This window comes from Erythrolamprus reginae, chromosome 10 (assembly GCF_031021105.1).
Source record: "Erythrolamprus reginae isolate rEryReg1 chromosome 10, rEryReg1.hap1, whole genome shotgun sequence".
Lineage (NCBI taxonomy): Eukaryota > Metazoa > Chordata > Lepidosauria > Squamata > Dipsadidae > Erythrolamprus > Erythrolamprus reginae.
In genome coordinates this window covers 43884279-43898022 of record NC_091959.1, presented here as the reverse complement: position 1 = coordinate 43898022, position 13744 = coordinate 43884279, and the positions used below count along the sequence as shown (strand labels likewise).

The 13744-nt window shown below is 44.0% G+C and overlaps 1 protein-coding gene across 1 annotated transcript; it reads right to left on the bottom strand.

The window, feature by feature from the left end:
• Window positions 1–9035: 9035 nt before the first annotated feature.
• On the bottom strand, window positions 9036–9344 carry HRK (harakiri, BCL2 interacting protein). The gene has a single exon (XM_070762004.1). It carries the CDS (start codon window positions 9342–9344, stop codon window positions 9036–9038), a length of 309 nt encoding a protein of 102 aa, XP_070618105.1.
• Between the last annotated feature and the right edge of the window lie 4400 nt (window positions 9345–13744).

The window sequence follows — 13744 nt, the reverse complement described above, 5'->3', positions numbered from 1 at the left end:
TGTTCCCACCTCTATGGTCTCGGATGAAGAAAAAGTAGGATACCAAGGAAGTTGGCATCAAAACATTTAAATATGTTAAAGGGTTAAATCATGTTCAGGAGGGAAGTGTTTTGAATAGGAAAGTGAACACAAGAACAAGGGGACACAATCTGAGGTTAGTTGGGGGAAAGATCAGAAGCAACGTGATCTTTGGGACAGAGTAAGGACGTGGTGAAGGTGCTGAGGTGTCTCCCAGGGGCCACTGCCAGCAGGGACAGGAGGAGGATTACAAACATTGTCAAGGCTGTGAGTAAAGGCAATAACATTGATGTGGTGGTGCATCTTGGCACAAATGATTTGTCCCAGAGAAATGTCAATATAGTAAAAAGAGATTTTCAATGTCTAAGTGTGGAGCTGGGTAAAATAGCAGATTCAGTGACTTTCTCAGAGGTGTTACCGGTTTGTGGCCAAGAGGATAAAACAACGTGTATCATAGAGTTTAATGTGTGGTTAAAGCAGTGGTGTAAAGCCGAAGGTTTTGGCTATGTAAGTCATGATGTCAGTAGGTGGTCTAATAGGGAGTTGTTTAAGAGGGATGGTTTGCATCCATCATACAGAGGTACCCAGGTACTCGGTGAGGAATTCAGAACTTTTTTGGACAGGCATTTAAACTAGGTAAAGGGGACAGAGATGTAACTGATGTGGGTGATTTCTGTCCCCGACCAATGAGGATAAAGCAGTTTTTGGAAGCTTATGAAAAGGGAGCTGCAAATAAAATAGATGTAGTTGTTGATGATAAGGGGCAAACTAATAATGAAAATAATGTTCTTCGTGTAATGTGCACGAATGCTCGAAGCTTGAGCAACAAGCTCTGTGAATTAATGGCCATAATATCTAGAGATAATTTGGACCTGGTTGCCATAACTGAGACATGGTTTAAGGATTCTAATGAATGGGAAATATCCATACCAGGATATACACTGTATAGGAAGGATAGAATAGAGAGAAGGGGAGGTGGAGTAGCCATTTATGTTAAAGAAACTCTAAAAACAACACTAATTCAAAATACATGTCAAGATCTAGAGACCCTCTGGATTTGCATGCAAAATAAAGACGGTTCTGTCATTAGAATTGGGGTGATCTATAGGCCTCCAGGGCAATCTGAGGAATATGATAACAAGATGGTGGATGAAATTACCCAAATGGCAGTAAAGGGAGATATTGTGGTTATGGGTGATTTCAACATGCCTGATGTTGACTGGAATATCCCCAGTGCCCTTACATGCAAAAGTAAGAATATAGTAGAGGCCTTTACAGGAGCAGCTCTGGCACAGCTGGTTAAGACACCAACTAGAGGGGAGAATATTCTAGATTTAGTTTTTACGAATGGGAATTGGGTTTCAGAGGTCAAGGTGGGAGAAAATTTAGGTTGCAGTGACCATCTATGTTTGTGGTTTGATATAAAAACTCATTGTGAGCAATCCTATAATGCAACCAAAGTATTGGATTTCAGAAAAACAAATTTTAATGCAATGGGGGAATATTTAGATAATGAATTAAAGGGGAGGGATAAAATGGCAGGAGCGAGCACCCAGTGGACTGTATTTAAAAAGGCCATCTTAAAAGCCACTGGACTGTATGTAAGACAAATAACTAAAGGTAAAAGGAAGAAGAAACCGCTATGGTTTAGCAATGATGTAAGGACTATAGTCAATGAAAAAAAGGCTGCCTATAGGAGGTATAAAGAGTCTGGAAGTATAGCTGATAGGGAGGTGTATAAAATGAGACAGAAGGAGGCGAAACAGATAATATATGCTGCTAAAGCCTCAAAAGAGGAAGAAATTGCCAAATCTCTAAAGAAGGGGGATAAAACCTTCTTCAGATATATTAGTGATAAGAAGAAGAAAAACTGCGGCATCACGAAGCTTAGTACCGGGAAAAATACATGCATTAATGGGAATAAGGAGATCGCTGACCATTTCAATAGCTACTTCTGTTCAGTTTTCTCAAAAGACACCTTACAAAATAATACTATAGAGGGATATAGCATTGCCTCCAACTGTACGGATTCAGCTCCAGTGATCTTAGAAGCCGATGTCTTAGAAGAACTTGAACGATTAAAGATAAATAAGGCAATGGGTCCAGATGGCATCCACCCCAGAGTTCTTAAAGAACTCAGATCTGTCATTGCTACCCCCCTGACTGATTTGTTTAACCAATCCTTGTTAACAGGAGATGTTCCTGAGGATTGGAGAATGGCAAGTGTTGTGCCTATCCACAAGAAGGGCAGTAGAGAAGAAGCTGGTAACTACAGGCCAGTTAGCTTGACATCAGTTGTCGTTAAAATGATGGAGACTCTACTGAAAAAGAGGATAAATCAGCACCTAAAAAACAATAAATTATTGGACCCAAATCAGCATGGCTTTACTGAAGGCAAATCATGTCAGACTAATCTCATTGATTTCTTTGACTATGTCACAAAGGTGTTGGATGAAGGTGGTGCCGTGGATATTGCCTACCTGGACTTCAGCAAAGCCTTTGATACGGTTCCACATAAAGAGCTGATAGATAAATTAGTGAAGATTGGACTTAATCCCTGGATAGTTCAATGGATTTGCAGCTGGCTGAAGCATAGACACCAGAGGGTTGTTGTGAATGGCGAGTATTCTGAGCAGAGTCAGGTTACAAGCGGTGTGCCACAAGGGTCTGTTCTGGGTCCTATTCTTTTTAATATGTTTGTGAGTGACATAGGGGGAGGTCTGGTAGGGAAGGTTTGCCTATTTGCCGATGACTCTAAAGTGTGCAATAGGGTTGATATTCCTGGAGGCGTCGGCAATATGGTAAATGATTTAGCTTTACTAGATAAATGGTCAAAGCAATGGAAACTGCAGTTTAATGTTTCCAAATGTAAAATAATGCACTTGGGGAAAAGGAATCCTCAATCTGACTATTGTATTGGCAGTTCTGTGTTAGCAAATACTTCAAAAGAAAAGGATTTAGGCGTAGTGATTTCTGACAGTCTCAAAATGGGTGAACAGTGCAGTCAGGCAGTAGGGAAAGCAAGTAGGATGCTTGGCTGCATAGCTAGAGGTATAACAAGCAGGAAGAGGGAGATTATGATCCCGCTATATAGAATGCTGGTGAGACCACATTTGGAATACTGTGTTCAGTTCTGGAGACCTCACCTACAAAAAGATATTGACAAAATTGAACGGGTCCAAAGACGGGCTACAAGAATGGTGGAAGGTCTTAAGTATAAAACGTATCAGGAAAGACTTAATGAACTCAATCTGTATAGTCTGGAGGACAGAAGGAAAAGGGGGGACATGATCGAAACGTTTAAATATATTAAAGGGTTAAATAAGGTCCAGGAGGGAAGTGTTTTTAATAGGAAAGTGAACACAAGAACAAGGGGACACAATCTGAGGTTAGTTGGGGGAAAGATAAAAAGCAACATGAGAAAATATTATTTTACTGAAAGAGTAGTAGATCCTTGGAACAAACTTCCAGCAGACGTGGTAGATAAATCCACAGTAACTGAATTTAAACATGCCTGGGATAAACATATATCCATCCTAAGATAAAATACAGAAAATAGTATAAGGGCAGACTAGATGGACCATGGGGTCTTTTTCTGCCGTCAGACTTCTATGTTTCTATGTTTCTAACGTGAGAAAATATTATTTTACTGAAAGAGTAGAAACATAGAAGACTGACGTCAGAAAAATATTGTTTGACTGAAAGAGTAGTAGATGCTTGGAACAAACTTCCAGCAGACATGGAAGTAACTGAATCCACAGTAACTGAATTTAAACATGCCTAGGATAAACATAGATCCATCCTAAGATAAAATACAGGAAATAGTATAAGAGCAGACTAGATGGACCATGAGGTCTTTTTCTGCCATCAATCGTCTATGTTTTTAAGTTCATACCAGCCGCTGATTTTAATTTTAATTTAGGTTCCCCTCCAGCTATTTACTATTTATTTATTAATTGGATGTATATACATTCAATTCAATTCAATTCAATATATTAGATTTGTATGCCGCCCCTCTCCGAAGACTCGGGGCAGCTCACAACAGTAAGTTATACAGTATATTTATATTTACTCCTACAAATGGCTGTTTTGTTTCGATTTGATATGATATGCAGAGGGAGAAATAAACCAGCTGGTTGCAAGCATCAGAATGGTGTGTTTGGGGCTGGGCTTTGGGGCAGTTTGGGTATACAGTAGTGACTAACAAACAGTGTTTTCCTGGGATTGGTAGAGCCACCAGTTATGGCTGCAGAAGTTGGGAGGCTCGGTGGAATCCTAGCTCCAATGTCTTCGAGGAAAACACTGGTTTAAAAGTGGCCAAAATTGAGCCTGCAATAGATGCTAGCCGAATGGTTTCTGTGAACCGGGGTTTGTTTTTACAGTCACAAAATATACCAATAAATGAAAATGTTGGGGAATGTTCTATTGCTTGCTTGAAAAATGGATAAAGTAACTAATGTACATTTAATTAACAACAAAAAAGAGCTATTTCTTGGTGGTAAATGGGTTAAATGAGTCTACGGAGAGGGGCGGCATACAAATCCAATAAATTATTATTATTATTATTATTATTATTATTATTATTATTAATAATAATAATAATAATGGGAAAATAGATATACGTTTAGAGTAGAGTAGAAATAGAATAGAATAATGTATTGGCCAAGTGTGATTGGACACACAAGGAATTTGTCTTGGTGCATAGGCTCTCAGATTAATTATATAAAGTATGATTATTGTTTTCAAAAAACTCTTTTATAATAAGTATGTAAAAATAGATGTGTAATAGAATGGGAGCACAGCAAGAATTGTTATAAGGATTTGCTACACAACCGTCCAATGTTTTTAAATATCTTTGTTTTGTTTTTGCATGTTATATGTATATATGTTTATAAATAAAACTTTATTTTAAATAAATTTAAAAAAAACAAAATACACAAATCATAAATTACCACAAGAAACCGAGGCTCCTGTTTCTAAAACTCCTTGTGCAGCTGCTACTCGTGATAAAAATCATCAACTTTAGACATTCTGCTAGGTTTCGAAGCCACAGGAAAAGCCTGCAGGCTGTTTTGGGAAGGGCTTTGTAGCTCTCTATGTATAAACACAGAATCCTAAGGCTGAAAGAGACCTCGGAGGTCATCTAGTCCAGCCTATTGCTCATGGCAGGAATCTTATGCATTCTTCCAGTCGAAGGATTGTCCAATTTATTTTTGAAACTCTCCGGTGATAGAGACCCACAAGGCAAGTTGTTTCGCTGATTAATTGCTATCCCCGTCAGACAATTTCTCCTCCTAGGTTAAATCGGTCTTTAATGAGCTCCCACCCAGTTACTTCTTATCCTGCCCTCTGGTGCTTTGCTAGAGATTCTTCCTATTTTTTATTATTTTATTTTAAAAATAAACTTTATTTAGACACACAAAATCCAAACAATAAAACTCACACAGAGGAAGAGAAAAAAAATAAAAGTTGGACAATTTGGGACATGCCTGTAGTACTTATTTACTATTACATGAATTGTATTTACATCGAGTTTTGGCAATTCTGATATATCTTTTGGTTTTCCTTTTGCGACTGATTCTCTGACATTTACTTCCCATATTATCTAATATTTATTATAGAAACATAGAAGACTGACGGCAGAAAAACACCTCATGGTCCACCTAGTCTGCCCTTATACTATTTCCTGTATTTTATCTTACAATGGATATATGTTTATCCCAGGCATGTTTAAATTCAGTTACTGTGGATTTACCAACCACGTCTTCTGGAAGTTTGTTCCAAGGATCTACTACTCTTTCAGTGAAATAATATTTTCTCACGTTGCTTCTGATCTTTCCCCCAACTAACTTCAGATTGTGTCCCCTTGTTCTTGTGTTCACTTTCCTATTAAAAACACTTCCCTACTGAACCCTATTTAACCCTTTGACATATTTAAATGTTTCGATCATGTCCCCCCCTTTTCCTTCTGTCCTCCAGACTATACAGATTGAGTTCATGAAGTCTTTCCTGATACGTTTTATGCTTAAGACCTTCCACCATTCTTGTAGCCCGTCTTTGGACCCGTTCAATTTTGTCAATATCTTTTTGTAGGTGAGGTCTCCAGAACAGGACACAGTATTCCAAATGTGGTCTCACCAGCGCTCTATATAAGGGGATCACAATCTCCCTCTTCCTGCTTGTTATACCTCTAGCTATGCAGCCAAGCATCCTACTTGCTTTTCCTACCGCCCGACCACACTGCTCACCCATTTTGAGACTGTCAGAAATCACTACCCCTAAATCCTTCTCTTCTGAAGTTTTTGCTAACACAGAACTGCCAATGCAATACTCAGATTGAGGATTCCTTTTCCCCAAGTGCATCATTTTACATTATCTCTCTGGTTTTCCTTTTTTTCCTTTTTTCCATCCAGTGACAAAACCTACTCCCAACAGTTAGTGTACGCGAGAGATTCTTCCTAGAAGGAACTTTTTGTAAGTCCAAAATCAGGGGAGCAAAAGTCCTCCTTCCTTTTAGCACACAGCCGAGAGAAACTTCAAAGCTGGCTAGCAAAAGGTACACCTGTCTAGGAAAAACTCGGCATCCAAAAACTGCCCGTCACCTCGGCCGCCTCCAGCTCTGCCCACGATGCCAACGGAGGTTTTTTTGCAGAATTCGTGGCCGGCAGTGCCAGGCTGGAACTTGTTCCTGGCTCAGATCTGCGTGCGAACCCCCCCCCCCAACTCCTGACTTCAAATTCTACATCTTTCCCCCCCCTTTCCTCCTGGGACTGATCTGGATTGATCCCTCCGAGTGGCAATTAGCCCCTGTCAGCTTCAAGATGCCACCTTTTTAACCCACAGCAAAAGATAAGAAACATAGAACATTGATGGCAGAAAAAGACCTCCTGGTCCATCTAGTCTGCCCTTATAATATTTCCTGTATTTTATCTTAGGGTGGATCTATGTTTATCCCAGGCATGTTTAAATTCAGTGACTGTGGATCCTTCCTTCCTTCCTTCCTTCCTTCCTTCCTTCCTTCCTTCCTTCCTTCCTCCTTTCTTTCCTTCCTTCCTTCCTTCCTTCCTTCCTTACTTACTTACTTACTTACTTACTTACTTACTTACTTACTTAGAAATATTGAAACCTAGAAGATTGATGGCAGAAAAAGACCTCCTGGTCCATCTAGTCTGCCCTTATACTATTTCCTGTACTTTATCTTAGGATGGATCTATGTTTATCCCAGGCATGTTTGAATTCAGTGACTGTGGATTGACCGACCACGTCTGCTGGAAGTTTGTTCCAAGCATCTACTCCTCTTTCAGTCAAATAATATTTTCTCACGTTGCTTCTGATCTTTCCCCCAACTAACTTCAGATTGTCTCCCCTTGTTCTTGTGTTCACTTTTGTATTAAAAACACTTCCCTCCTGAAACTTATTTAACCCTTTAACGTATTTAAATGTTTCAATCATGTCCCCCCTTTCCCTTCTGTCCTCCAGACCTGTGTTTCCCAACCTTGGCCACTTAAAGATATTTGGACTTCAACTCTGGGAATTGAAGTCCAAATATCTTCAAGTGGCCAAAGTTGGGAAACACTGCTCCAGACTATATAGACTGAGTTCATGAAGTCTTTCCCGATCAGTTTTATGCTTAAGACTCTTTCCAAGAGCGAAGAACGAATCTCACAGGTAATGCCTAGCTTGGAGTACCGTTTCCCCCCCTTGGCTGGGGAGCCAAGAAACCGATGCTCGGGAGGCAAAAAACAAATCCATGCAATTTTCAAGAGCCGCAACTGGAAAATTAAGAGTCTTGCAGATCCAATCAATTGGGTCAATATTCCAGCCACTGTTTTTTCCCCAGAACTGCAGGGAAAAAAATAAAATAAATCCCACTGCCTTTGGGAAGCCCACACCCAAACCTCAGGATGGACCCTGTTTGATGGGAGCTGCACAATGACCTGGAAACTACTACCAGCACCAATGACGTTACTTAGTTTGAGTGTTGAATCGTCTGCCACTGAGCCCGCACTTCAGCCCCAAATATTCTCCCAGAAGCTGTGAAAAGCTTTGTCCTAACCTGCCTAACAGAGTAACAGTGGGAAGGGACCTCGGAGGTCTTCTAGTCTGACCCGCCTTGCTTTCCGAGCACCCCGCAAGCAACAGGTATTCCCCCGAGCCCTTGTAGCAATGAGTTCCCCCGGACACGCACAGTATTTAGTTGAGTTTCAGGGCACTTTCTATCACCCGAGAGCCAAGGCAGGAGGGCTGGGGAAGATGGAAGCTGTAGTGCTGCGGGACAGGAGGGCTGGGGATGGTGGAAGCTGTAGTGCTGCGAGATGGGCTGGGGAAGATGGAAGCTGTAGTGCTGTGGGAGAGGAGGGCTGGGGAAGATGGAAGCTGTAGTGCTGTGGGAGAGGAGGGCTGGGAAAGATGGAAGCTGTAGTGCTGCAGGGCAGGAAGGCTGGGGATGATTGAAGATGTAGTACTGAAGGACAAGAAGGCTAGGGATGATGGAAGCTGTAATGTGGCGGGACGAGGGCTGGGGAAGATGGAAACTGTAGTGCTACTTGATGGAAGCTGTAGTGCTGTGGGGCAGGAGGGCTGGGTATGATGGAAGCTGTAGTGCTGCACGGTGGAAGCTGTAGTGCTGCAGGGCAGGAGGGCCGGGGATGATGGAAGCTGTAGTACTGAAGGAGAAGAAGGCTGGGGATGATGGAAGCTGTAATGCTGTGGGGCAGGAGGGCTGGGGGATGATAGAAGCTGTAGTGCTACATTATGGGAGCTGTAGTGCTCAAGGACAGGAAGGCTGGGGATGATGGAAGCTGTAGTGCTGCATGATGGAAACTGGATGGAGCAGGATGGGTAAGGGAATCCAGACACTTCCCCCGCGGGATCCCAGGTAGGCACAAACACACGTGTACACACACAACACAAACACACGCGAGTCCCTCCTCCTCCGCGCCCCCGTCGCTCACCTGCCGCGGAGGTCGCTGACTCGCTCGGCCGCCCGTCGAGGGGCCGAATGGCTCCGGCCGCTCCTACATGCGCCCCCGGCGGCTCAGCCAGGCCAGGGCGGCCAGCAGCGCCAGCGAGGTGGCCAGCCCGGTGGAGGCGGCGGAGGCGCGGCGGTTCCTGGCCGCCCTCCGCCCCGCCGTCCGCGCCTGGAGCTCATCGCCGATGGCCTGGAGGCGCGCCGCCGTCAGCTGCGCCCCGGAGACGCGCGCCCGGCCCGGGCTGATGGGGATGCCGCTGCTGCTGCTACTGGTACCGTTGCCGCCGCCTCCACCTCCGCCGCCGCTGCACAAACAGCCGGCCGAGGGGCGGCCGGGCAGGGCACAAGGGCACATGGCCGGGCCCGCCGACGGCGCGACGCTCCGCCAGCCGCCGAGCAGCCCAGCGCCGATCGCCCGCCGCCGCCGCCGCCGCCTCCTCGTCCTCCTCCTGCCGCGGCTGTCAGTCTGGCGCGGAGCGAGGCGCGCTCGGGCGTCACATGCTGGCTGAGATCATCCGCCGCCTCCTCCGCCTCCTCGACGGGGCGGCCGCAAGACGGCGGCGAGGGAGGCGGGCGGGCGGCGAGCCTTAACTCTTCCCTTCCCTCTTTTGCTTTCCTCCCCCCTTTCTCTCTCTCTTTCGTTCTCTTTCTCCCTCTCTCTTCCGCATCTTTCTTTCCTTCCTTCCTTCCCTCCTTCCTTCTTTCCCCTTCTTTCCATTCCTTTCCTTTCCCTTCTGCCTTCCTTCCTTCCCTCCCTCTTGAACTTACTCTCTTTCATTCTAGTCTTAATTCCTCCCTTATATCTCTTTTTCTCTTCTCTCTCTCTCTCTTTCTTTCTTAGGCTCTTCTTCCTTCCCAATTTTCATTTTCTTCCTTCCTTCCCTTTCCTTTCTTCCTTCCCTTTTCCTTCCTTACATTTTCTCCCTTCCCTCCTTCTTGAATTTCTTTCATTCTATTATTGATTCCCCCTTCCTTCCTTCCTTCCTTCCTTCCTTCCTTCGACCCTCAGGCTCTTCTTCCTTCCCCATTTTCATTTTCTTCCTTCCCTCCTTCTTGTACTTTCTCTTTCATTCTATTCTTGATTCTCCTTCCTTCCTTCCTTCCTTCCTTCCTTCCTCCCTCAGGACCTTCTTCCTTCCCCATTTTCTTTCTTCCTTCCCTTTGCCTTCCTTCCATTTTCACCCTTCCCTCCTTCTCGAACGTTCTCTCTTTCATTCTATTCTTGATTCCTCCTTTATATCCCTCTCTTGATGGGCCCTAGCTGGGGCTTCCATGGGCATTGCAGGGGCCTCCACTTCTATCTCACCAGCACCTTCAGCTTCTATCTCTCCTTCCTCCCCTCACTGTCTAAATCCTCCGATAGCCACACAGGTCTCTGATGCTCGGACAGACTCACTCCTCTGGCTCAAAGTCCATTATCAGAAGAGCTGGCTGTGATCCAACCACAACACTTTGGATGATGAAACATCTGCAAAAAACCAACCAAACCTCAGATAGCACCAAGGATCCTTTTGAGCAGAGGTCTTCAAGCTTGGCAACTTTTAAGATTTGTGAACTTCAACTCCTAGAATTCTCCAGCCAGCTATGTTGGCTGGGGAATTCTGGGAGTTGAAGTCCACAAGTCATAAAAGTTGCCAAGTTTTTAAGACCTCTGCTTTAAAACATTGTCCTCTGGTCCTTCCAGGTAGATAGTAATGATATGAAGCAGCTACCTCTCTGCACCTTCGAAGCAGATTTTCCAAAGAGATGAGAAAAAACTTTGAAAAGTGTTCGGAAACTTCAGATCGTGCAGAATGCAGCTGTGAGAGCAATCATGGGCTTTCCTAAATATGCCCATGTTACTCCAACACTCCACAGTCTGCATTGGTTACCGATCAGTTTCCGGTCACAATTCAAAGTGTTGGTTATGACCTATAAAGCCCTTCATGGCACCAGACCAGATTATCTCCGGGACCGCCTTATGCTGCACGAATCCCAGCGACCAGTTAAGTCCCACAGAGTGGGTCTTCTCCAGGTCCCGTCAACTAAACAATGTCACTTGGCGGGCCCCAGGAGCAGAGCCTTCTCTGTGGTGGCCCGGGCCCTTTTGAACCAACTCCCCCCAGAGATTAGAATTGCCCCCACCCTCCTTGCCTTTCGTAAGCTACTTAAAACCCACCTCTGCCGCCAGGCATGGGGGAATTGAGATACCCTTTCCCCCTAGGCCTTTACAACTTTATGCATGGTATGTCTGTATGTCTGTTTGGTTTTTATTATAATGGGTTTTTAATTGTTTTTAGTATTGGATTATTATTATATGCTGTCTTATTATTGCTGTTAGCCACCCCGAGTCTCCGGAGAGGGGCGGCAAAGAAATCCAATAAATAAATAAATAAATAAATAATTAAAACACTTGCTTGGGGAGGCATCTCCTAGTCCTTGCAAACTTACACACTCAGACTTATGGAAATGCACAGCCTAGCATTTCATGCATGGTGCGAAACTATCCTACATTTTAAAATCTTTGACGTGGGAGTGTTAACTTTTAATTGCTGTGGAATTATAAGTCCCCAATAGGCAAATTCACCCACAAGGGTGAACTGAGTGCTTGACAAATTGCTTATTTAAAAAAAAAAAATCAGAAATTTAAAAAAAATGTTCATAGAATATGTACATGCAGAAGAGAGAGTGTAAAGTGACAAGACAAGGAGGCTCATTAGTTAAATGTGACAATATATTGAAATGCTAGACAGCTTTATACCATATTTTTGGAGTATAATACTGTACGTACCTTTTTCCTCCCTAAAAGAGGCTGAAAATTCAGGTGTGTCTTATACTCTGAATGTAGCTTTTTTCAAAGTTTTTCCCCCCAGCCCTAACTAGGTACTACCAATCTTCCCAGCTCTTACCTTGCAGGTTCTTTCATTGTTACTCTCTGTCAAGAATGTTTTCCAAACTCTGTCTTTGCAGGGGGGTTTTCATTGCTCTACTTGCTCCGAATGTTTCTTTCCAGCCCTAACCAGGTGCTAACAATGTTCCCAGCTCTTGCAAACTCTTTCATTGTTACTCTTTGTGAAGAATGTTTTCCAAGCCCTAAATCTTTGCAGGTTTTTTTTTTCATTGGTCTACTTGCTCCGAATGTTTCTTTCCAGCCCTAACCATGTGCTAACAATGTTCCCAGTTCTTGCAAACTCTTTCATTGTTACTCTTTGTGAAGAATGTTTTCCAAACTCTGTCTTTGCAGGGTTTATTTTTATTTGCTCTACTTGCTCCGAATGTTTCTTTCCAGCCCTAACCAGGTGCTAACAATGTTCCCAGCTCTTAATGGCTTGCAAGCTCTTTCATTGTTACTCTTTCCGAATAAAGTTTTTTTAAAAAGCTCTAACCAGGGGACAAAATAATGTGGTGAAGCTGACCAGACTAAGGACACTAGCCAGATGAATACCTGGAAAGCAGATTCTTTTTCCTATTTTCCTCATCACCTCGAGGCTCGACTACTGTAATGCTCTCTACATGGGGCTACCTTTGAAAAGTGTTCGGAAACTTCAGATCGTGCAGAATGCAGCTGCGAGAGCAATCATGGGCTTTCCCAAATAAGCCCACGTTACACCAATACTCCGCAGTCTGCATTGGTTGCCGATCAGTTTCCGGTCACAATTCAAAGTGTTGGTTATGACCTATAAAGCCCTTCATGGCACCGGACCAGAATATCTTCGGAACCACCTTCTGCCGCACGAATCCCAGCGACCAGTTAGGTCCCACAGAGTTGGCCTTTTTCGAGTCCCGTCGACTAAACAATGTCATCTGGCGGGACCCAGGGGAAGAGCCTTCTCTGTGGTGGCTCCGACCCTTTGGAACCAGCTCCCCCCTGAAATTAGGATTGCCCCCACCCTCCTTGCCTTTCGTAAACTCCTTAAAACCCACCTCTGCCGTCAGGCATGGGGGAACTGAAACATCTCCCCCTTGCCCATGTTGTTTTGGTGTTTGATTGATTGTGTGCTTGTTCTTTATATATATTGGGATTGTTTTATGAATTTCTTAACTTAAAATTGTAATTGGATTGGTGGGTATTGGATTTGTCACTATGTACTGTTTTTTGCCATTGTTGTGAGCCGCCCCGAGTCTGCGGAGAGGGGCGGCATATAAATCCAATAAATCTAATCTAATCTAATCTTTCCTCCCCAAAAACTTATATTCCGAAAAATACGGTATTTTGAGATTGGACCTGAAGTAGTGAAAGGTGCTTTTTCAGGAGGCAACTGGAGTTTTTTTTTTCCCCTTTTCTTTTAAAGACGTTTTGCTTCTCATCCAAGAAGCGTCTTCAGCTCTGGCAGGAATAGTGGGGAATGGAGGTCAGAGTTGTAGAAGCTTTCTTGCATGAGAAGGGAAACGTCTTTAGAAGGAAAAAACAAGAAAGTCCAGTTGCCTCGGGCACACCTGTATGTCCACGTCCGATTTTGCTCCCTGCCCAGATGCCGTAGCAGAATTGCAGTGGACTCCACTAGCACTCAGAGCCACAGGGGCCAGCACACGTCACTCTTCCCCCTTAGCAGCCCAATTCTGGACTTACGTCCTTGCAGCAAAAAACAAACAGCCAGTTTCCGCACAGTCTGATCTCTCCAGCAATTTTTTTCTGGTTTAGGTTTATTAGATTTGACAGGGGTTTGTCCTCTGTCCTGGTGCTTCTTGACCTCTCAGCGGCTTTCGATACCATCGACCATGGTATCCTTCTGCGCCGGCTGGAGGGGTTGGGAGTGGGAGGCACTGTTCTTCAGT